The following is a 24,524-nucleotide window of genomic DNA, read 5'->3' on the forward strand; positions in this document are numbered from 1 at the left end:
AGAGTGTATTTCAAGAGAAGGACTTGAGAATGATTGAGCCCGACCTCGTGTGTGTGTGTGTGTGTGTGTGTGTGTGTGTGTGTTGCTGTGTGTGTGTTTCCAGGAAGACTCATACACTATGGGTGCAGTTTATATACTGAGGTGAGGCAGGCCAACTCTGTAAGAATTGTGTGTGTGTGTTTGTGTGTGTGTGTGTGTGTGTAAGTGTGCGTTTATGTGTAGAGTATGTGTGTGCATGCCCAACATGTGCTCTCATCGTCAGTTTGATATTCAGCTACATGATTCATCAGAGTCAAGACTCTTCTAACTAGGACTGAGTCATCACAAAAAAACTCTTGTCTCTATCTCTCTCTATCTTCCCTGCCCCCTCTCATCCATTTCAATCCTTCACTTTAGTCTCCTTTATGTTTTCCTGTGAAAACTCTCTTACACACACACACACTCAGAGAGAGAGAGAGAGAATTTCTGTGTGTGTATATTTCTGCATTTAATGAGCCTGCTTTGATGTACTCCGGCTTCCTACAAGGGGAAAACACACACACACACAGAATTCAGAGAGCTCTTACCCAGCCCCTAGTCTTAGATGCAGATCAGCTTCATGCTCCAAATGCCGATGAATGCTGCTGCTTTTATGTGTGGGTGAGGGTATGCAGGCATACGCAGGTAAATGCACATGCGTATGCCTCTGTGTGTGTGTGTTTCAACATATTTCATCACTTCTTTTATAGTGCACAAAGAAAGAAAATTAAATATTTATTTGTTGTTATTTTAAATTGTTGTTAAAGTCTTTTCATAGTCTTGTCCCATGTAATTTTCTTGACATTACTGTTACTTCTTTGTCTTTTATGAAGTCTAGTTTGCATCTTTTGTGAGACACAGACCTGAAAGCATGGCGTTGTTGACTGGCAGGAGAAAATACATCAGATGTTACAGCTAAAACTGGGCAAAACTTTTTGAAAAGTGAAGACGTCTTGATTACCATATGACTAGGGATCACTGCTCTGATTGGCTGATACTGATCTTTGTAAGTCAGTTAGCTATCACCTGTGACATGACAATCCCCATTAGGTACAGTTTCTTTATTGATGTCTTTTTCAAATGTAGTGTTTCCGCAATCAGTTGCATTCACTAAGTCACAGTTGACCTCTAGCTCACTTGTTAGTGGTGGCCTCATGTCACTTATATAAAAATCCTAAAATAAAGCCTCATTTCTGCTTCATTGTATAAGAAGAGAATTCTTGCATTCTGTCCTACTACTCGCAATAGGCGTAACTAAGCAACATTTCAGTCCTTAGACCTTAATTAAATCAAATGCAGCCTATGGAACAAAACATTGTGTATTAAATTAAGGTTTATTGTGAGTAAAAGGACAGTGTGTGGGATTCTCTTCTCTTATCAATGGACATTTTCCATCTATGCATCTGTCCACAAGTTATTGAAAGTGCTCATGAGCCTCCACATTCTCTGTTATTACATTGTACCAGCACAGCTCAACTTAGCTTGTTGGAACAGTTACTTTTTGTATTTTCATTAGTAAAAACTGTGGATAGTACCACTTACCTGGTGCTTATTTTGGTACCACCTCGGTCAAGGTTCCAAGTAGGTTGAGCCAATAGCAGAAGAAAAATGGTAGTCTGCAAACCACATCAATAGACAATGCACAGATGTCCCTGTTTGGTTGTCTATGGAACGATCCAGCAAGAGCTGAAACAGCACATGTTGTGTCACGTTCAGAATGTTGTCATGGCAGTTTCATGTGGTGTTTCTATGATGATTAGCTAAGAAATTTGCCTACAATGACTAGGCACAATCTGTAGTGGAAAATTAAATAAAGAATAGGACTTGTTACCAAAATTGAGAAGTACAGAGAACAGTAGAGAAGAGTAGAGTAGGACAGGAGGGGGTAGGGTAGGGCAGGGTAGAATAGGGGAGGCTAGGGAAGGGTAGAGTATAGGGTAGAATAGAGTCAGGTATGGTAGAGTAGAATTGGGTAGGGTAAAGTTGAGTCGGGGAAGGCAGTGTAGAGTTAGTTGCCTTAGGAATAAGGCAGGGGGGTCGCCTGGTGGCTCAGTGGATAGAGCAGTGCCCCAAGTGCAGAGGCTGTGTCCTCGCCGCAGCGGCTGCTGGTTCAAGTCCGGCCTCGGCCCTTTGCTGCATGTCTCCCCCTCTCTCCCTACCCCTTTCACACTCACACTGTCCTATCAATTAAAGGCAATAAAAGCCCAAAAAATAATAAAGGAATAAGGCAGGGTGGGATAGGGTGGAGTGGGGGGCTAGGATAGAGTAGAGTAGAGTTGGGTAGGGCAAAGAAGTGTTGGGAAATAGAGTACATTAGAGTTCAGTTCAGTTGAGCCTAATCATGCATTGGCAATGAGGCACAAGTTCCATGTAGAATGGAAATTTTACGTGGATGTATAGGAAGAGGAAAAGCTGCTGAAATGCTGTTTGGCAACTTCTAAATCAAATTCAGTTCAGTTTTAAGCTATAAGTCTACATGTCTTTTAGAGCTTTACCTAAATCAAATTGATCAAAGTGAACTCTGATTCACCAGTTTTTAACAAATGTTCAATCTCTCACTCTCAGACAAAGATTCTATCACAGTGGACAGCAGCAGAGGAGCTTTTCCAGATTGAGCTGTGTGTGAGTTCTCGCATGTATTTCTGTTACTGCAGAGAGATGAGCTGTGTGTGGGCCTGTTAACCCCTCCCTGCTCTGACAGCCTGGATTAGAGGTGTGTCATCCAAGTGCGTGCTTGCATAGGTCAGAGTATAATAGATTAATCAGATTAGTGACTGGCACTGAACTAGCTGGGACTGTTTGCATTAGATGAGACTGGACTGAATGATCAGATAGATTCAGGGCGTGTTCGACTAAATGGGCCGGATGATGTTTAATGTTGTGGAACGACTGTAATGGTTATGATAATGATAATAGCTTTTGAATAGGCCCCTTCTGCTTGATCTGACAGAGAGACGGCTCTTAGACGCATATTGTATTGGAGCCCTGATTTTGTTGTGGGTTTTGCATCCGTATGTGCATGTGATTGTCTCAGTGCGTATGTTTGTGTACTATTGATTAAACTGTAAATGTCCATCCATAAAGCTGCCGGTTCAAAGCTGTTTTTCTTTCTTGTGGTTGTTGGTTCTGGACTGTCTTGGCAGTTTTTGGCCTTCAGGCTTCATCACTCCTCGTTTTTTTGACCAGCAAGACAAGCAAAGCTTTACTCACTCACTAACTCATTCACTGAGTAAATCACACATGTATTGCCCATATGTGTCAGTGTTCAATGGGTGCATTTACACTAGTTTCAATGACTGTGGAAATGAATCAATATCCCTAATCGCCTGCATGCAACTGATAGGCGACGCATTGATTTTCCCAGTGTCTGACCAGTTAGTTACAGACATACAGTAGAGTTCCATCAGGATAAATTGTGTCTTTCTCTTTTATCCTGTTTCCATATTAGGGCTGGGCAATATGGCCTAAAAATCATCAAACTCGGTTCATGATTTAAATTGTTTTTTTTCCTTCTTAAAAACAAATTACAAATGACAAAGAAATAAGTCAAAACAAGTTTTGCTTTTAATTTTTAGCAATAAAATTAACAAAGGCGAACTGAAAAATGTAGAGGGCTTCATATTAGTACTGCATATTGAACAGTTTTGCAGTTGAAACAGTGGACTACTGAAAACGACCAATTCTGAATACATACAACTGTCGCTCAACACTGGTTCCTTGTTAACAAGCCCAGCCCTGTTCCATATTTTTGATGGTTGAAATAGACAAACAGAAAAACCTTGACTATAAAAGGTAATGTTTTGATTCATCTGATAGTACAAAAAGCTTTAAAGACAGAGAAACGGTGCTGTAACTTAACTTAACTTAACTCACGTTTTTTCTTCATTGACATACTTTTAGCCCTTTAGAATCCCGTTTTCTGTGTTGTTAATTGGTGAATATTGCTGATTGTAATATTTATATTAAAACAATTTATTTGGGTTTTTTTTTTTATTTCTGGGATGGCACTACTATGATGTCGGCAAAAGCACATGGTGGTATATGATTATGTTTAGACAACACAAGCAACCAACACCGGCACGTTAACAAACACACATGCTGGCACAAATGGTTCGGATTAGGCAAAATAGGCACGTGGTAAGGTGTATAAAAAAACCTGTCACATTCAGGTGGGAAGTGAACACTGGACTCCCGCATGAATGTCCAGCGTTTTCAGGTGATGCTATCTAGTGGCATATCATGTAGGCACATCAGTTCCCTTCTGGCTGGCTGACACTGACGGTCAAGTGGTGTATAAAAAAACAGCAAATGGTTTTGCCCGGCCGCGTAACAGTAAAACAATTCACACGCATATGTAAATATTTAAAATATAAGTATGTATAATTACTGAGTATGTTAAGTGTGTAAAAATATAAATGTGAAGAAATACAGTAAAAAACAATTAGCACTAGTATTTCAATATTTAAAATTCGAAATATGTAAAATTTACTGAGTGTGCCTTATGCTACAATGCAATGTATAAAACTATGTGTGTTAGTTGAAAATATAAATATATATATATATAGTGTGTGTGATGTAACAATGTACATAACCTCCAACAGTTTGTTCCAACACCTTGATGCTTCTTCTGAGCAGGTGTAATGAAGTACCTTGTGATGCTTTTCCACCCAAATTCTCTCCAGCTGTGTCAAGATGTAGTTTTCCACTGTAATTTACAAATATTTTCCCATTCCTCATCAGATATAACCATTTCTCCTTCTATTTCCCATTTACTTTTAACATGTTGGGTGTTTGAATTTAAAGAGTCTCGAAAACTTTTATATAACCTGGATATTAATCCACGTCCGCTCCCAGATTTATACATTGTCACAAAGATATTTAGTATACCATTGTCTACTTTTCCCAATCCCTCACATAATGTCATTAATCTGATGACTTACTTGTAAATATCTAAAAAAAAAATCTTGGTTCTACAATCCATAATCTCCTTTGAGAATTAGAATTTAAAATTCCATACTGCATAAAGCAACAGTATGCTCTTAGCCCTTTACTCTTCCATATTTTTAATCTGGTTTCTGTCTTGTTTGGGATAAAGTCTAAATCATGTGCACACCATCGTAATATTTTCTCTGCCCCCTTCAAATTATGCTTTTTAAACACTTTCTGCCAGGTTTTTAAAGTAACTTTTATCCAAGGATTGTTTTCATCAGCCAAGCTTTCTATCAATTATCTGCTTGTCTGCTTGTGGCTTGCAATGGTGGTCTTGCAGTTTCACCCTCCTCTATTTCTTTCCACCTATCTTTAAGCTGTGAGTCATAAAGTCACACCAGAGGTCTTAATTGAGCCGCATAGTAGTAATCTTTTAAATTTGGCAACGCCATAGCCGCTTTCTCTTTCGGTAATTCCAAGACTTTGTATCTTATTCTTGGTTTCTTATCTGCCCAGATAAATTAGTTTATCCCATTCATTGAATTGCTGATCTTTCATTTCATTTGGCAGAGAATGGAAAGAGTATAAAAGTGAGGCAAAATGACCATTTTAACTGATTCAATTCTTGATGTTAAACTTAGGAGTGGTAGGTTATTTCGTCTGGAAATGTCTGACTTAATTTTGGAGTTTAGAGGGGTGTATATCGGTAACCAGGGCTTTATTTTGTTCCTGTGTGACTACAGGCAAATTCAAATGTGCAAGAAACTTTTTTATTACATTTTCATTGTCTAGATGTGGTTGTGATTATAGCTCTTGATAGTATTTTTCAAACCTTTGCTGGATGTCTTGTAATTTATAATGTATTTTCTTAGCTCGAGAGCATCTAATTTTATTCATCTGCCTGCTGTTTCCTCAATTTATATGCCAATATCAATTGTTCCAATATCACAGGACTGAATTCTGAACCGGTCTCTCTTAAATGTGAAAAAATAATTAATCATAGAGTAAGTAGATTTTGGTGCAGAAAAGTATGTTTAGTCATCTTCATCTTCTTCTATAACAGAATTTACTTTATTAATTAAGGGTTTGCTAGGTCCTAAGCTGGGACCAGATGACTCCATCTTTGACAATCTTATGTTCATATCACCTCCACATATAAGCCTCCCTGAGATTCAGTAGACACCATGTCAAATAATCTTTTATAAAAAGGCCAATCGCTTCCTGGAGGAGCATATATGCTGGAAAGTGTTACCATCACCACTTCAATTCTTCCTATGATCATTATATATCAGCCTTCCTTGTCTTAAGTCTCTGAATTTTTTTATATTGGACCTGATTCTAAATGATAATGGCAGCTCCCCTTCTGTGCCCTGATTTATAGGAGTAAAACACGTTTAAAACGTCCTCTTTACAGTTTTGCATGTTCAATTTCTATTAATTGCATTTCCTGTAAAAAGGCCACTTGTGCCCTCTCCTTTCTCAATTTCAATAATATTTTACTTTCCTGAATTGGATTGAGTATTCCATTTACATTAGAGGAGATCACTTTTATAGTATTATTTGCCATTACTATTATGATGGAACATTTGATAATCTTTAGATGGAGTTTGTGTGACATCTCCTGTGCTGTGCTGAACAAACAGTAAACAAAGTAACTACTAAAATTTAGAAGCTTGTTTAAGAACCAACCATGTCCATTAGGACTTCCAAAAGTGGGGTTCATGAAAAAACCCTGTGTGTGGTCTTTTAATGCAGCTTTAGTGAGGGGAAGCCTCTCTTAAAGAAAGGCCGTCATTAATAATGGTTTCAGCGTAAGCTCTCTCCATAATAATGCAAATTCAACCCCCCAACTTACTAGTTACTATAATTTTTGCTTTTCATAACTGAGAAAAAGAAACACTGCACAGAAACATTCACCTAGGATGTAACTTAATCAAGTCCAAACATGCCTAAAAAAATGATATGATTCCTATAAAGAGAAATCTCTATGTGACACAATTCCATTTTATTTTGTGATATCTGTTAAGCAACTTTAGAGAGACAGTAAAAATCCCATACTTGCAAAAAAAACGACATGAACTAAACCCCGTCGTCATCATGTCCTGATCCTTGTACAACACGTCTCTCATCTTCGTAAGGCCTCTCCACAATCTATAACAGGCTCTTTACTATGATTTTGGCAGAAGAAAATATTCATGTGTATGTGTGTATGTTCATGCAAGTGTGTGTCTGTATCCATCCTTCAAGCATAGTTACATAAAAGGGTGGAAAGACAGAGCAGGTTACATAAGGCTACCCCTATAGTGGAGTTGTGTGTGTGTGTGTGTGTGTGTGTGTGTGATGGAGCACAAAGGAGGGAACACTAGGTCACACTCAAACAGCTGTTGGAGCATTTCTCTCTAATTACCAAAATAGCCACCCTTGTGACGCCCGTGCAGCCTTTGTTGTATTCAAACCCACAGAGAGAAAGTCTTTCTCTGCTCATGTCCATGTCTCTGTCTTTATCGCTTCCCCACACCGCTGACACTCCATCTTCCTTTACCCCCCCCGATTTCACCTTAGTTTTCCTTCCTTCTTCCCATCTATCATCCCTCTGTGTTGCTCCAGGCCAGTCTCTCTTTCATCCCCCCTTCTGACCCCTCCTCCTCTCTGGAAGAATAGAGGACAGTGGTGGTGGTGGGGGGTGGAGAGGAGATGAGAGGAGCGGTCCAGCAGGGCTCATATTAAATTAAACGAGCAGTAATGAGATTAAAACCATCCATGTGAGCATGCTTGTGTTTGAAAGAGAGAAAATAAAATGTGTGTGTGTGTTCATTTGCACAGCCAAAAAATCTGATATGAGCGTGGGGTTGTGTAGCATTTTGGGTACCCATCTACTTTCAGATGTTAATCGATGAGCTTTGTGTGTCCTGCTGGTGTCTGTGTCCTCTACACACACACACACACACACACACACACACACACACTCTATTGTCAGCTTTAATTAGAAGTAGACCGCAGCTGAATTTTCAGCAGGAGGATTTTTTGGCCACATACCAACTTGTTGTGATTGTCTTTGAAGACTGACTGTGAGGGCAGCGGCTGTCGCTACCTCTGCTGCCAACATGAATATTACAATTATGAAGACTGGCAGGAGGACAGGAAGAGAGCACTAACACCCCACCACCACTGCATTTGTGTGTCTGTGGTGAGGTTTTAAATTGAGTCATTCAGCTTTTTCTTTGAAGTTTGCTTAGGTCCGGAGCTGCCATTATCTGCAGGATGAATCAAAGTTATAGTCACAACTTTTCACCTGGAGAGAAAAAAACTGTGTTCTAAAATATCATTCCAGTGGTGTCCAACCAACAATCCAAATCACTTCTACCCATTTTCAACAGTTTCAAATATTATCAGCCTATTAAATGGCTGTTATGAGTTATTATTACTATTGTTAATATTATCATTATAAGGGTATGGTCACAAATTAGCAAAATTAATACCAGCGCCTCCCATATTTTTCCATTCAAGTGCCCCAGATATGCTGTCTGGCTGGCAGTCAGTCTGGAGACAGGCATGGAACAAATACAAATGGAAAATGTATCATTCATTCATTCATTCATTGTCCGTAACCGCTGGACAGGTCGCCAGACTATCACAGGGCCGGAAAATGTATCAATAACATCATATTTCTTAGTATTTATTAGCAACCTAGTTCACCCAAGCTAGCCAGCTCGCTAGCTTTCCGTGTGCGTCACAACTGTCACTGCCTAAAGTCAACAGAAATATTGCCTCTGCAGGTGATGGTCACTCACCTGCAGTTGCCCATGTGTAACCATACCCTAATACTTCAGACAGGGAAGGCTGCACCAACGATAGGACTCGGAACCGCAAGTCAGTGCCAACAACCAATACAACTGGTACCAACCCAACTGAAAATGCAGATTTTGTTGCCGTATTTCAGTGCCAGGTTGTGTGAATAACAAGACAGAGAACAAGCGTGAGCGACAAAAAGAGCGAGCAAGCGAGCATGTGTGTGCCAGTGACAGTGAGGTTGCGGTGAGCGGAGCAGAGTGTGCAGTTAACTGTAGCAGTGCAGTGTGTGAACAAATGAGGTTGTTTGTTAGTGAATAAATGCTACAACTCCTCAAGACCCTCGCCAAGCTTCCATATCTTGCTTGTCAACTGCAGATTAGAGTGAAGGGGGTTAGCATCAAAGTTAGCAAGCTAAGTTAGCCTCGCAGGCCCCCTTAAGGCAGACTGTTAAGGAGGACCAGCTGTTCTCATTGTAGTGACAGTCTGAGCCACGCCTGATCAGATAATAGAGAAGTGTCTGTCTGCTGAATCGCTCCAGAGTTAGTGAGCTAATTACAGATCCCAAATCAAAATTGATTTTGCTGTTAGTAGTCCTGTAACTGTTATTTAGTGTTAAGTGAAGTTGTTAACAATACTTTGTATTTATCCATATGTATACTGTATATGTAACTATAGTTTAAACTGTTAACTATACTGAAACAACTCAAAATATATATTTGCCTTTCCGATTAATGAAAAAGCTATGAAAAAGCTTCTATAGTGTCATCATCCGTTTTGTGCTTAATTTTGCTAAAAGTATAGTTTTAGGCACCGGAAAAAAAAAAACAAAAAAAAACATACCCAACCCTATATGTAACGATACATTGATCTGGATATATATTCAGATTCAGTGATCAACGATCCAATATTGTCCTTAAGATTTGCCTTAATTTTGAAATTCCAATGACATGTCTGTGTCTCATAATAATCACAGGCCTCTGAATTGAATTGGAGGCTTTGTGATATCAACAAATATTGTATTGTTGCCCAAGGAATCAATATAATATTGTATTGTGAAGAAACTTGTCATCTGAACCCCTGCCTACCAATAAGCCAGACACCACAGTACTTGAGCACAAACTGAACTTTAAAAAAGTCACAGCTGACTTTTGGTTTCATACTCCTTATCTTCTAGGTGAAAGTCCTGTGACTTTGCCACTCTTAATCTCTATGTCAAACCTGCAGTCACAGAGGTTGCCGCCTACTAATAAACTTAAATACAGAGTAGTGCCATATTACCTCAAATCTGTGCTCCCAATGAGAGCTGATAATGGTCATTTAAGGCAGTGTTTCCCAACTGGTCCAGATTTCTCCTTAGTTCAAAGTCCAAACATTAAAATTTAAAGTGTAAATATCACATTCGCTTAGAACAAAAATAAACAGAACCAGCACTTATGCCAGAAATTCACTGGACTTCAAAATAAATGGTGTTGTTTTTTTTAACTTAACACATTCAAGATCCACTTCCGGTGCATTTAGAATGGACCAGTGACCCACCAGTTCGGATCCACTGGTTTAATGGGTTCATCATATTTAAACTGTGTTTTACTTCCTACATATGGCAACCAAAAATGGAAATAAAACAAATTAAGGGGCTTGAACCAGGTGGCATTTTTGTTTGAAAAATGACGAAAGATGAATCTACAATCAAAATTGTTGCCTGTTGATTATCTCTGTTCATCTCAATACTTTCATTATTATTAGTATTAAAATGTTGACAGTGTTCTATTTTGGCTATTAGTATATAATAGCAAATATAGTAAAACATGCACTTTTGGACGTTAGTCAGTCAAACTGCAATTTTGTTAAAAATAGTTTCAAATAAAACTGAGATAAAAAGAAAAAAGAAGTTCAAACCCATTTTAAATGCCCTGCACATCCAGTTTTTACTTATTTCAGCTGATTAGATCACACCATCTGAATGATGGTGATGGTGATGATGATGGTGATGATCATGATCATGATGATGATCATGATGATCATGATGATGAGGGTTAAATTTGTCCCATCCGACAGGTGTAACAAAGCTGATTGGAGAGTGAGAGAGCTCAGTCAGGCAGTCTATAAACACCCACACAGACCTGAGGAAAGGTCTAATCAGCCAAGTGAGCTATGTGGGTGGACCAGAGATGTGCATTTGTACACATGCTAAAAAGATTTGTGTGTGATTCGGGCACTTTTTCATACTGTAGTATAATGGTAGTCCATCCATCCTCCCTGTAGTTCTTGCCACATCATTTGTCACTTTGATGAGCTATGTACCTGGAAATAGCATCCGTCCCAGCGTGAGGCCACCGCAGGCTTAAAGTAACTGCTGAGTGTCTTGTCTGCTGTTGTTTTGTTCCTTGCTGCTTTTCACCACTGTTGTTTTTATAACATAATATAAAAGCTAAGGATTGTTGCGTTACATTTGTTTCTCAGAGATGGTTTTGTTGCCACTGTCTCATGTAAACATTGATAGGACTGCAGCCATTCTAATAAAAAACACTTTCAACACAGAACTGAGTATTTCAACAAGCCTTGAAAAACTTTTATGATATCTCACATTCTGTCTTGATAAACTCAGAGTTCCAGCCTCAGAGTTAGAGGTTTCATGGTCACCTGCAGTGTTTCCTGGCAAATCAAGTTAGTGGACAAGATGGGCAGTCAGCCTTTGAGTCTGGGCTAAAGAAAGTGCTCAAATACACAAACTGAAAGGATCAAACAATGTTTGCCTCTCTGACGCCAGGTACACATTAGGCTTGGGCAGTGTGTTATATTTAATACCATCCTGAAATTTCAACACAGTATATGGTATATGAGTGTATAAGTGTGCGGTGCTAAACTCTACACAAACAAAATAAAAGTCAACCAAACCGTCTTGGTTACTTTTGCTAGTAATCTGAATAGTAAGTCCACTTTCAGCTCAACTGCCTGTTCCACCAGGAGAGACTGGAGACTGGTGGCGCATGCTGTGCACTACATACAATGAGTTTAATAAAAAAGAGGAGTGCCTATATTCATGACGATATTGAAAAAAACTTTAAATACCCTGGTATACCTGAATACCATGATATAGCCCAAGCCTATCACACATGTCAACTTATATTGCAGCCTTTAACTTTTCTACCAACCTTGTACAAATGTGAGGATCTCTGGACTTCCTTAAAGTTTTGCCATTCAAAAATGAATTCACTTTTGTGTTTCTGTGTCAGGTAAACCAGGAGAACGTGGTGAAGGTGGGCCACAGACAGGTGGTCAACATGATCCGCCAGGGTGGCAACCGACTCCTAATCAAAGTGGTGACAGTGAGCCGGAATTTGGATCCTGATGATACAGCACGCAAAAAAGGTACAACTTGTGTATTCTATTTTACACTAAGGAAAATACATAGATACCCTGTTAAAAACTCTAGAAAAATGACTGATGAATGACTATTCAAATCATACACACATTAGAAAAGTGGCAAAAACTGAACTTAGAGATGAACCCAAATGCACGACACAAGAGACCAAAGTAACAAACAAAAGATTTACTAAGAAAAAGGCAACAAAAACAGACTCTTGCAGAGGGAAGGCAAAAACTAAAAATCACTCAAACAAGGCAGTAAAAACTGACAAAACAAAAATCTCTCGAACAAGGAAAAATTAAACAAGATGCTTGACCTGACTATGAAGGAGGAGTGTGCAGTAAATGAAACGTGACAAAATTTTTAGAGCATAGTAATGGCGCTGGTTCTCTGACTCAAAGGACATGACAAACTGGCACAGGACAAAGGGAGACGCTGACTATATATACATAAGGTAAGGGGGAACAGGTGGAGACAATCAGGGGCGGGGCTGACAGTCACACTGGTGGGAAACCACACACAGGGAGGAAGTAAGGCACCTGAAACGACAGAGTTGGAATTTCAAAATAAAACAGGAAATCACAAGACAACAAAAACACAAGACAAAAAGCAAATCAACATAATTTCCTAGACATTACAAAAAGACACAATGATGCTGCAGATGTTGAGGTGTGGAGCCACAGGACAGGGCTGTACGCCTTGCATGTAGTAAAAAGGTGTGAAAAAGCTTTTGTTGTATGGATCTGCTAACAGCTTTATCTACCGTATTAAAATACCAAAGACTGCAGCAGAGCAGCGTGCTGACTAATGATGTGTTATGTAATAATATTCCTCAGAGGCAGAAAGAAATCTGACTTACTCTATGTTCACAATGCAAACAACAAAAATAACTCGAACCAGAAGTTCATATCATTTCCTATAAAGCTGCAGGCTGTCTACAGTCAGCTGTGTCTGTCTCGTGTTTGGCTGATGAAGGCAGCATTAGATTGTCAGAGCTAAACCATTTAACAATTCAAAACGACATACTTTCATGTCTCTGCCCATTCTTACTAACAATTAGAGGGAACCTATGTAACTTTGCTGAGCAGTGGCCGTAAGCGTCATCTTTTCATTTGTTAAAAGCAGATGGCCTTTATTTCTTCTTTTAGAAGCCTCGTTTTTCTGCATTACGGATTACTGACCTGTAAATACCAAACTCTCATTTACTGTTAGTTAACCCCTTAAAACCTGAGCACATCAGCTTGGCAATGGGGCAGCTTAACAAGAAATGGGCCCATAATTTGCAGCAAATTAGTAAAAAAAGTTACAGGAAAATTACCAGAAATTTAGAAAAAAAAGTAAAGTAAAAACACAAAACAAAAAAAACATTTTCAAATAACTCTCTCTCTCCTCTTTTTTAACATTAATTTTCAGTTTATTTTCTTGTCACCTTTTACCAATTAGTTGGAATTTGCTCATTGCCTCCTCCCATGTTTTTGAAGACAATTAAGGCTCAGGTTTCCAGGTTTTAGCTATGAATATCCAAAAAATTAAAGTTTCTACCTTGACACCATTAAACCCCTAAAAATTCATCTCTGTTAAACAATTGACATATTTAGACTTTTTTTTCCATTAAAAAATCTTTTCATGTCCTAAAATGGCTTAGATGTAACACTATACCTGAGTGTCCGATGGCTCAGTGGCTAGTGCAGGCGCTAAGTCTTTCCTATACATTAAAGGCATAAAAAGACTACTCCCTTTACGTATGAAAATAGATACATCTGTTTCAAACGTTGCAAACATCACTGTCCTAATATTCCATGTGTATTCTTTGTCAACATAAATACAGCCAAAAGATGACACAGGAGAGCAGAGTCAAAAGTTACCAACAACAGCTATTATGGCGCTGGTGAAGGAGGTCCTAATATTGTAATAGGAGGCAGTGTTGACGACGGTAAAGATCATTGTGTACATCCCAACATGTGGACAGAGGATTCTTTCTACTAATTTCTCCATATATTATTATATATTAACAATTTGTTCTGTTCTGCCATTATGAAAATTTCTTCTCTACAGTCGTAACTACACTACACTGCCTCCACAATCTCTGATGGTACAGCTCCATTTTGTCTGAGCTGTAAGGTTGTAGCTAAACTTTGCTTCTTCTCTGATACAACTCATTTTGCAATTCGGCAGGATTGGGTCTTTTGGTTTTTGAAGTAACAAACACTAGACATCAGACTCTGTGTTTTTGAGTCTGTTACTTGTAGACTGCAGTTCTAAGGCTACAATTCTCTGCCCTGTCATTGACTGCTTATTTTGCCCAATATGTCTTGCAGCATATAAAAAAAAACCCTAATGAATATGTGAAGGTTAAATATTAGATTTTCACTGGAAGGGGTCTTTAAATGTTCAGGTTGTAAGATTTAGGGAAAAAGGAACTGGTAGAAATTGAATATAATATTTATAACTTTGTTTCTATTACAGAATAATCACCTGAAACTAAAATTTGTTGTGTTTTTGTTACCTTAGAATGAGCCATTTATATCTACATACAGAGAGGGTCTTCTCCTGCAGAGTCCACTCTTCTACAGTAGCCCAGAGAGGACAAACAAGACACTGGTTCTAGACAGGACCATTCATATTTTCTTGTTTTTTAGTGTCAGCCACCATAGCTTTTCTAGACACATTTTCCACAAAGAAGGCGTTTCAGTTGGTTGCAGTCTGCAAGCACAATACTAGATGCTACTGAATCCTTCACACTGCACCTTTAAAGCAGACAAGATTATAATTAGGACCCACTTTAATATTACACACACTCGTATCAAAATCGAGCTTTAAAAAATATTATACTTTTTTTCTACTTTCATTGAGCTGATTTTTTAACCAACATCAGTCCTAATCATTAATATCAAATGTTCATTTATTTTTAAAAATTTAACCCTCTTAATGCTAGGTTTTTGTCATGATGCCACTTTGTTTTTAGATTTTAAAAAAAAAAGTAGATTTTTTTTATTATCACAGCCTGGCATATATGTCAATGATTTGCAGCACTGATTGCAACATTAATTTTTATACATAAGTATTTTTTGTGTAGTGTCAAATACTCACTCATACCACTCTGCACACAAAATGAACTCTTTAAAACCAGGCTATTAAAAAATAATATGATCGATATGATGAATATAATTTACTTTCATCAAGGGTTTTTTTTTGTTTTTGTTTTTTTAACCAACATCAGTCCATTAGTCCAAGTTCAAAATGAAAGAAATAGCATGTATTTTGTACATATGCCAAATATGGTAAAAATACAATGCATGTTTTTATGCTTTGATGGCTGTGGGATCAAAAATTGCAGTTTTAATGGAGCATTTTTTGCACTCAACAGTCTGAATGTAACAATTTGGTTTCCACTGTGTATTTTAGACTTATTATAGGAGCTGAGCTGGAAATTCACAAAATAAACAACAATACACAATCTTGCCAAAATGTATGCCATTTCCATGAACACAGCCAAAATTATCAAAAGATGAAGACTGAAAAGTGAAATGTGTCCCTAAGGGTTAATAATTCCAATTCACAAACACAATCCATGAAAAGATGTAATGCCAATTCTGTCTGAATTAAACAAAATTACATATTTTGATGCCATTACTGTGTCCCTTTGTGTGCCTCAGCTCCTCCACCTCCAAAGAGAGCCCCCACCACAGCCCTTTCTATGCGCTCCAAGTCCATGACCTCTGAACTGGAGGAACTTGGTAAGAACATCCTGCTGTGGTTTGTACTCATGATGTCATCAGGAAGTGTGTGTGTCTAACAGCACCTCTTTCTTCTTTTTGTGCCTCTTATTCTCATTGATTGGTTAATCTCTCAATAGTGGATAAAGGTAAGCAGTTAAAGCTGCATAACCTTTTGCCATCCATTTTGCTTAACTGCAACATCCATCTGCTGAAGTGTTTGTTCCAGCTAATGCTATTTAATGCCATCATTTGATCATCTTGCTTTGGTTTGCCTCTTAAAAACAGAAGAAAACTGCTTTTCTTCCCTGCTCACCTCCCACCCTCCTCTGCCATCATGCATGGACTGTTGCTTCTAAAGACCCCTCCTCGCACCCCTGAGCTGCTGCTGTGGCTTTAAGGAGCTAATAAGTCAAAAAATAGGACATTTATATGATAGTATCATCTCTATTGTTATTTATGTTTTTATATGTGTGTGTGTGGAGAGTACCACTCCATAGGGTCCTTTGTGTGCTATGTAATATCTTCTGACAGACAGGGCAGTCAGCGTTTCTGTGACACATCAGCAGAAAGACACACAGGAGGACACATCAGTGCTGAACAGGCCTGAGAGAGGAGGAAAAGAGAAGGGGAAGGGAGGAAGGACAGGAGGTAGGGCTGGGCGTTCTGGCTTTAAAATAATATGGCAATATCTTAAGGCTATATCGCGATACACGATAGATATCTTGATATATTTAAATGTCCTTTAAACTAATGGTAACTACTAGAATATATATTGACACTAGAAAATATATAGAATAAACTGTAGTTACAATACAGTTAAATAAAAAAAGCTAGTCATAAGATAAAGTTGAATTCACTGCTGTTATAATTGAATAAAATATGTAAGGAAGTAAAATAGAGTACTTTTATATTGACATTTTTTAAAATATTGCTCTAATGAAATAAATCAAAGTAGGAACCACGGTGCTTTTATTTTGGAGGACCTGGCTCGTCTCAGGATGGAAGTGTCAATTTTTTTGTTGAGGACTTGAAGCTTCCGGTCAACAGTTGAAGGCTAGCAGACACCTAAACTGTAATGGCGGTATGAAGGTTCATCCACTGCCAACTGGAAACAATCTAACAGCTCTCATAGATTGCAAAGATTTCCAAGTCTCTCACTGGTGCTCTGTGGTCTCAAAATATGACTGAATAGTCATGATCGTAGCTCTGCAGAGAGAAAAACACACAAGCCTCACCTGCTCACACTACCACTACTACCAGTCATTAACTTAGACTGTTACTGCAGCGCCATTAAACCTGATGATTTATTCTCTGTCAGCTGGAAACTAACTAGCAGCGCTCCACTTCAGATATTCAGAGTATTTACAAATCGCAGTAGTGGTAGTAGTAGTAGTCAAATAGTCACAGTCTGGAGCTCTGCAAAAGCTCTGCTCTGTGTGTGTGTGTGTGTGTGTGTGTGAGAGAGAGAGAGAGAGAGAGAGAGAGAGAGAGAGAGAGAGGTGGCTTATGAAAACGACATGACAATTTATACTTCACGATATAGTCATTTCATAGATCACATGTGGAATGAGCAGTGATACCTCAAATATATTCAATATATCACCAGCCCCTATCAGGAGGTATGAAGGCAGCATGGGAGGGAGGAAGTCTGTGGGATAGAAAGGAAGAAATAGTGTGGCAAGTTTTCTTCCAGAATATTATAAAGCACAGGGGGTAACAATCCACCCATGTTGTGATCGATGTAGTAAGTAGACCACAGCCTAAAGTCTCTTTTATAAAAGCCATCACATTTTAACAGTTGAGCGTTTTCAATGTGAAGCTCAGTGGGCTGTTCCACATTCCAGGAAGCATGGTGTTGGATGTTCAAAACATCAGCAGCTTTATTTCTATTGCAGCCACCGCACTAGCCGTCATTATTTCCAATCCAGAACATGTATGCGTGTTATGGAGCCATAATGGAAAGGCGAGCCCCTTATACATGGGAGCGGCCACATATGAGGAATTTCGAGGAGGTGACAGATTTCACAGCAGAATTCTGGATTCAAAACGTCCGGATGATCTGCTAAACTTCTGAAGAGTTATGTGATGCAAAAACAGCTCTTGTATCTCCTGCTGCATCATGAGGGAGCCAGTTCCTACTGACAAGCACACAGCCAGAGCACCATGTGACCTAGAAAAGCCAATAAAGTGTTTCCATAGCATTTTTGCAAAATCTTTTTTTTTTTCGAATCACTTGAAATGTCACCTCATGCAATCCGAAAAAACTTTTTTACTACAAATGGGAGTTTTTTTTTTTTAATTGACCTGTTTCTGTTAGAAGTATTTTATGTTCATAATTTCAGTTTGCGCAATTCAAGGGTTAATGGAAACCTGCCTAGAGAGATCAAATTGCACTGGATTATATGCATGGATCACTTCTTTTCTTCCCCATGCTCGCAGAAGGTAAACAATCTGACATAGAGATATAGTGAACTACTGGGATAATAACTAAATTTGAAGAGTATAATAAATGGCATTTTCAGAAAAAATGGCGACCATAAAAGGATTCAAAATGGGGTTTAATTTCAGGGAAATGTGACAGATTATGAATCATAATCTTTCATAAAACACTGCCAGAAATCTCAGGCAAATTCACAGAAGGATTGCACAGCTTTTGCAACTTTAAAACTTCTCAAAGCACCTGTAAAGGATGAACTGCACCTCAAACTGTGCTGCCAAGAAAATAGCATCTCTGTGCTTCTTTTCTGTTTGAACGTATATAAATTAGGTGATATACATAAACTTGGTTAAAAATGGCCACTTCTTTTTTTTAATACACATGATCCTCAACGCAAAAACAGTCAAATTCATAAAGATCAGCACTAACATCTGCATACAGTTACAGTGAAATTATCAGTGTCTTCAGAGAGCTGGCTGAAACAGAGCACATTTGTAAGCGGTGTCACACTAAGTCTTTCCAGCCTGCCTGAAGTTTGGAGAAATGCACCTCGTCCCTCGGCAGCTGTAGCTCTTCATCGGAAAATTTTGCTTTCCTCTTTCTCATTGTTCTGCCAAATGTGTTTGTGGCACAAAGGCAACGTTTATACATGGATTTTTGCAATCAGATAAAAAAGGACAAATTGCATTCAGCTGCAAAACTTTAGGGATGCATTTGCAAATGTTGCACAATTCATGGTACAATTAGCGGCCACAGTCCATTCTTTGTGGATGTTCTGTGCTGAAACTGAGAAGATACAATGATTTGTCAATTCACAAAAACATGGCAGCAACTTTGAAACGAGATGAAGCCTTTATTAAGCACAAAATGACTTGTTCAGGCAAATGTGAGGATTTGCTTTGTTGCCAGTTTTGGTTTGTTTCATTGTTATTTATATGCATTTGAGTTCTGGATTTTCTTTTAGACAAAAAGCCATTTAAAAATGTCACCTTGAGCTTTAGGAATATATTGGACATTTTCTTCCTATAGTTTTCCTTTATGTATATATAGAAAGATTAATCAAATAATGAAAAGAACTGAATGAATGAATCAATCATGAAGACGTACTTTGCAGTTACATCAGTGCATTGTTTTGTATAGCAGCTTGTGATTCAGTGTACACACTGAAAGATAAGTCATTTCAGCATTGTTTTAGAGGTTTGCAAAAAGAGCGGAGAGGTGAATGAATAAATAAATGACATGAGAGGAAAATTGCTGACAGAAAAATATGTTTTTACATTACACATTTATAGTAGGAACAGTTCTGCTCTATAGCATTGTTAAGTCTAACGTGCACTAGTTGGGTCATGTTCAGCATGTGCATCTGCTGCAGTAGGATGAATTCAGAGAAAGGTAGATGAACATTATACAGGTCACCCCCAAATCAAAAATTCATCCATCCATTGTCGTCCGCTTATCTGAGGCCGGTTCGCGGGGGCAACAGGCGAAGCAGAATATCCCTCTCCCCAGCAACGCTTTCCAGCTCATCCTGGGGGACGCCAAGGCATTCCAAGACCAGACGAGATACGTAATCCCTCCAATGCATTCTGGGTCTGCCCAGAATGGCCTCCTACCAGTAGTATGTGCCCAGAACACCTCCAACAAGAGGTGCCCAGGAGGCATCCTGATCAGATGCCAACAAACTGGCCCCTTTCGACGTGAAGGAGCAGCAGCTCTCAGCGGCTCCGGCTTTTTTTGCCCATAGGTGGGGTTGGGGCGTAGATGAACCGGTAAATCGAGAGCTTTGCCTTCTAGCTCAGCTCCCCCTTTACCACAACAGTCCAATGCAACTCCCACATCACTGCAGACGCCGCACCAAACCGTCGGTCGGGCTCAGCCCGAAAAGAATACATGAAGCCGTCTCCCTGTGGGTCCACCACCTGCAGGGAAAGGGATCGTGGTCAAGTGTGTTGTGTGTTGGGTGGCAGGCAGGGGCAGGGCCCTGGGTGTGCTGATCCTCAGCATCAAAATTCATATTTTTTCTTTTACCTGTGTTTTCTATCAAACTGCACCTGCCAACCATATCACAGAAAGAAGTATACATGTGCTCATGGACGAGAGGCTCGTGCTTGATACTGTGTGAGATTTAGTAATAGTGTTCTCCACTGCTGAGCTGTAACGTTAGCTAGCTTAGTCGTGCTAGCTGAGCTAGCAGTGGATGTATGCTTCCTTCTGCGCAGCGATAGGGTTAGCGGGTATAGTTTGGTAGAAGGAAAATATTTCCTACATGTAACTGCGCATAACAAGGTCTGTGGATTACTTTAAGTAACCAGATCATGTTTTCTGGTTGGAGACATTGCTGTTGAGTTTTACAATTGTATTTTTTGGTGCTTTGAGCACCTCAAACCAAGTGCCCTCTAGTTCTATTATGTTGGAGATATCTCTGACACTCTGCAAGTCACACCAAAACTGTCTAGATTGATAAATAGCACTACAGGTAAGAGGAAAAATATGTTTTTTATGCCTCTGCACCAGCAATAGCTGAGGTTGGAGGCATTATGATTTCATACGTACGTCTGTCTGCATATTCTTGGGAATACAATATTTTAAGGACGACTTTGAATCCGTCTTTTAAAAACACCTTGAGCGAATTTCTTCAAAGGAATTTCTTCAAATTTGACACAAGCATTCACTTAGACTCAACGATGAGCTGATTAGTATTTGGTGTCAAGGTCAGTGTGACCTTGCATAGTGTCATTGTTGTGAATGCAACATCTGAAGATGGCCTGAAGGCAATTTCCTCAAATTTGTTACAAACGTTCACTTTGACCCAAGACTGAACTGATTCGAATCTGGTGGTTGAGAATCAAAGATCAAGGTGACAGTGACTTCAGAAAAGATGTTTTTGGCCATTACTCAAAAATTAATATTCGCAAATTTTACACAAACGTCTCATAGACTATAATGATGAAGTTGTGACATTTTATAAGCAGGAGGTCAAAGGTCAACTGTGACATCATAATGTGCTTCATTTCTCAGGAACAGACATTTTCAAGGGCAGACATTTGATCAGACACTGAATTGGTGACACTAATCTGTAATCTTTGCTGGCAAGAGAAGATACGTGTGAAGCATCCATGTTTGCACAGACATGGATGTAAACTGTGAGCGTAACTTGACTGGTGCGTGGAGGCAAACAACCATGTGTCAGTATTTCTAGTTTGATTTTGAGGTGAACTGTCCCTTTTAAACAAAGCTAAAATATGAATACTTTTTTCATTTTGTGAGAGGGATTAAGCCTGTTTTTGTGATTTAAAGACTCAGAAATATTTTTCTGTCACCCCCTAAGCTACTCTAAGGAAAAAGAAAGGTGGTAAGTCACTGTAGGCATTTTTAAGTCTGATCCAGTATTTCCAATGATTGATTCATGTCACGTACCTTCCTTACCCACATCACTGTGATGAACTAACCCAGTTCTGTTTGTTGACTATTTATTTTGATGTTTCTATAAGAATTTGATTTTTCTAACGTTCCAACCAAATGGTGTTACACCTGTAGTGTATTTGCATGATTTACAGTGTGTATTTGACTGCAGCTGTTCTGAACTTCATTGTGTTCTAAATGTTATTGGTGCATGGTTTAATGTTGTATTGATGTTGAATAGAGAGATGTGGAAGCTCCTGTTTTCCCTTGTTCACAATCACAGATGTTTCTTTTTTTTTTTGACTCGGTTTAGATATCGCACTGCGCGTATGTTGAGTCGTCCCATTATTCACTTTTGATTAAAAAGAAGTCTGTTCACTTCGGACTGCTTTCTAAACAGCAGAAAGCCCACATTATTACATTTCAGGGAGAATTTGAGATGCAATGAAACAGCAGCAGAGCCTTACTGAGGAATAAGAGAACATGTTGTTTGTGTGTGTGCATTTGCAAGTGAAAAAAACCCTGTATTTCTGTTTGTTGTTGTTAATTTTACCTGATGTAGAGGTTTGTTTCTTTTATTCATCTGTGCCTTCTTTTTTTCCCCTCCTGTGTCATTGCAGGCTTTCGTGTGTCTGTGGGTGTGTGTTTGTGCATATGTGCGTGGAGGGGGAGGTTTATTCCAGGAAATGTTTCACTCACAGATAGGTTTCCAGGGCAACCATGTTGCATGTTGTCTCATGTGCCGTAGCAGCAATCCAATTGGGAGAGCGAGGAATTGTGCATTTTTTTCCTCTTCTGTGTGTGTTTTTGTGTTTTAGCTGTAACTGTAGTTAAGCTCATTGACACTCCTTTCCTCCCCTTTCCTCCCTTCCTCACCTCTCCCCTCCCCACTCCTCTCCTCTGTGTGTAGATGCGCAGAAGAAGAGGATTGTTTTCCAAGTCACTCTAAGTAATCACTCCCCCTAATGCATGGAAGCTTTACACATCTGAGAGAGAGCAAGCCAGGGAGGGCATACAGTTCGGGGCTAGGTCAGGGCTAGCATGTAGCTTTTAAACCTTTTGGGTGACTCTATCTGATGGCATCATCACACACCAGAGGGAAGTTCACTTCTGCCAATTTTGCTGTTCACTCACACCTTTCCCACACTGCAGGCTAAAAAAAAAACAAGAACGATAACAGCAAACTTGACAGACCTCACAATCATTGTTCATTTTCCATTTAATGAGGGAACGACCCTGAGAGTTGGATGATGCTGTTGAGTCGGCTGTTTTTGGAAAGCGCTTGCACGGCTTGGAAGGCTTGCAAGGCTGGACACACCCGACACATTTCATTAAAGTCCTCCTGTCCACCCTTCCCCTCCCCTCCCAAAAAATGTGTTTCAGTGTTCTATTTTTTTTCAGTCTCATCTGCAACTCAGTGTGGAAACACAGGGAAGGGTCACTGTGAATGATTAGCTTGCGTTTGGCCCATGAGAAACTTAGGCTTTGCAAGTTCAGTCCTGCCCTCGTCAGATATTGTTGCTAATGAATTACGGCTCGCTTATCTTTCAGACAAAGTGGAAGAGATGACACACGCTCAGAAGACCTCACCTGTGGATATGAAGATCGCCACAATCAAACCACGCCCATCCAGCCGCTGTTTGGTGACGGCGGCTGATATGAATGTAAGTGAACAAGACCGAAATCTCTTGATATTGAAAAATACATGCAAGTGTGGAATATACATAAAAAAACTGTGAAATACAGAGTTTCCCACACATTTATCATTAGGAGCACTGTTGGAATATTTACACCGTTACAGTATTCATTGCACCGTACACGTGGGGCGCAGAGCATACTGTTGTCACAGATGGAGCAACAGAACAGCAGGTGCAGTGAAAGTAAAACTTAACCGCTCATTCAGATTTTGGTCTAAAAGTTTACTTTTACTCACTCTGCAACAGCTGCTCCTATCATCCTGTGATCTGATCTGATCGGCTCTGACCAGATCAACTGATTAATGGTTATGGTTACATGCACTCCAATATTGCCCTATTATTCCAAATAAACACAATATTCTGATGATGTGAGTCATATAAACACCAAATTTCATTTAAATATTTCGAATTAGGCCGTTTTCCAAATTTAACCCTTTCCAGTTAGGACATGTTGGATATGTCTGTATTATTCTGGTTTTAGATGCATTATTTTGGCATGTAAACAGCCATTTCAGATTATGCGTCTCAACAGGGTTTTTACTGCAGTTTGCGACTCATGGCCTCTCGTCTGTCTCTCTCTGTGCGTTGTCATGGATACTTTGTACACAAACCAACTCGCCAACAGTTTGCATGGCTGCCCACATTTCTGGTCAAAAGAAGAAACACAGCTTCTTTCAAATGTTATGAAGGACTAGGATATCAACAGGTTTTTTGGATACTCACAGATATTGCAGCAGTGACCTTCTCAAAAGGGTGGTTGAAGTAATTAAAGAGGGAGGCTGAGCTCACATGGTCCAACAAGTCCACCACCACTAGGAAACTGAAAAATCCTATTTTGAAGCAAAGAAACAGAATGACAAGAGGCTCCAGCTGTTCTACTTTTCCAGATTTTGATGTGAAAAATGCCATGTTTGGGTACATTAGTGGGAACATCCATGTAAAGAGGAGTGTCTATGCAATATTCATCTCTATTAGCCATGTAAACATCTTAGTGTGTATATTGTGCATCATGTAGCAATAGTTTCTCTTACATTTTTTTACTTTAATTTTCTGGTAAGACAAAATTTAAGAGAAGTCAACTCCAGAGGCACCAAATGCTCTTAACCATCAAAATCTGCTCTGACCAGGTGTGCTCAATGATGAATCCCACTGATCATAAATTA

At 39.2% G+C, this 24,524-nt stretch overlaps 1 protein-coding gene across 5 annotated transcripts in view; it reads left to right on the forward strand.

Moving 5' to 3' along the window:
• Positions 1–24,524, forward strand: part of LOC121942216 (SH3 and multiple ankyrin repeat domains protein 2-like) — a 337,093-nt gene that overhangs the window by 282,701 nt on the left and 29,868 nt on the right. For 3 of the 5 annotated variants that reach the window (XM_088081305.1, XM_088081308.1, XM_088081316.1), the window contains 4 exons: positions 11,973–12,108; positions 15,763–15,843; positions 21,591–21,614; positions 23,216–23,328. In XM_088081305.1, coding sequence (XP_087937431.1) covers positions 11,973–12,108; positions 15,763–15,843; positions 21,591–21,614; positions 23,216–23,328 — 354 coding nt within the window. Of the gene's footprint in view, positions 1–11,972; positions 12,109–15,762; positions 15,844–21,590; positions 21,615–22,574; positions 22,614–23,215; positions 23,329–24,524 lie in introns of all 5 variants that reach the window. The other 2 variants (XM_088081324.1, XM_088081313.1) reach the window with 2 other exon arrangements.

Source organism: Plectropomus leopardus, chromosome 1, assembly GCF_026936395.1.
Source record: "Plectropomus leopardus strain MGB_pleo_1.0 chromosome 1, ASM2693639v1, whole genome shotgun sequence".
NCBI lineage: Eukaryota > Metazoa > Chordata > Actinopteri > Perciformes > Serranidae > Plectropomus > Plectropomus leopardus.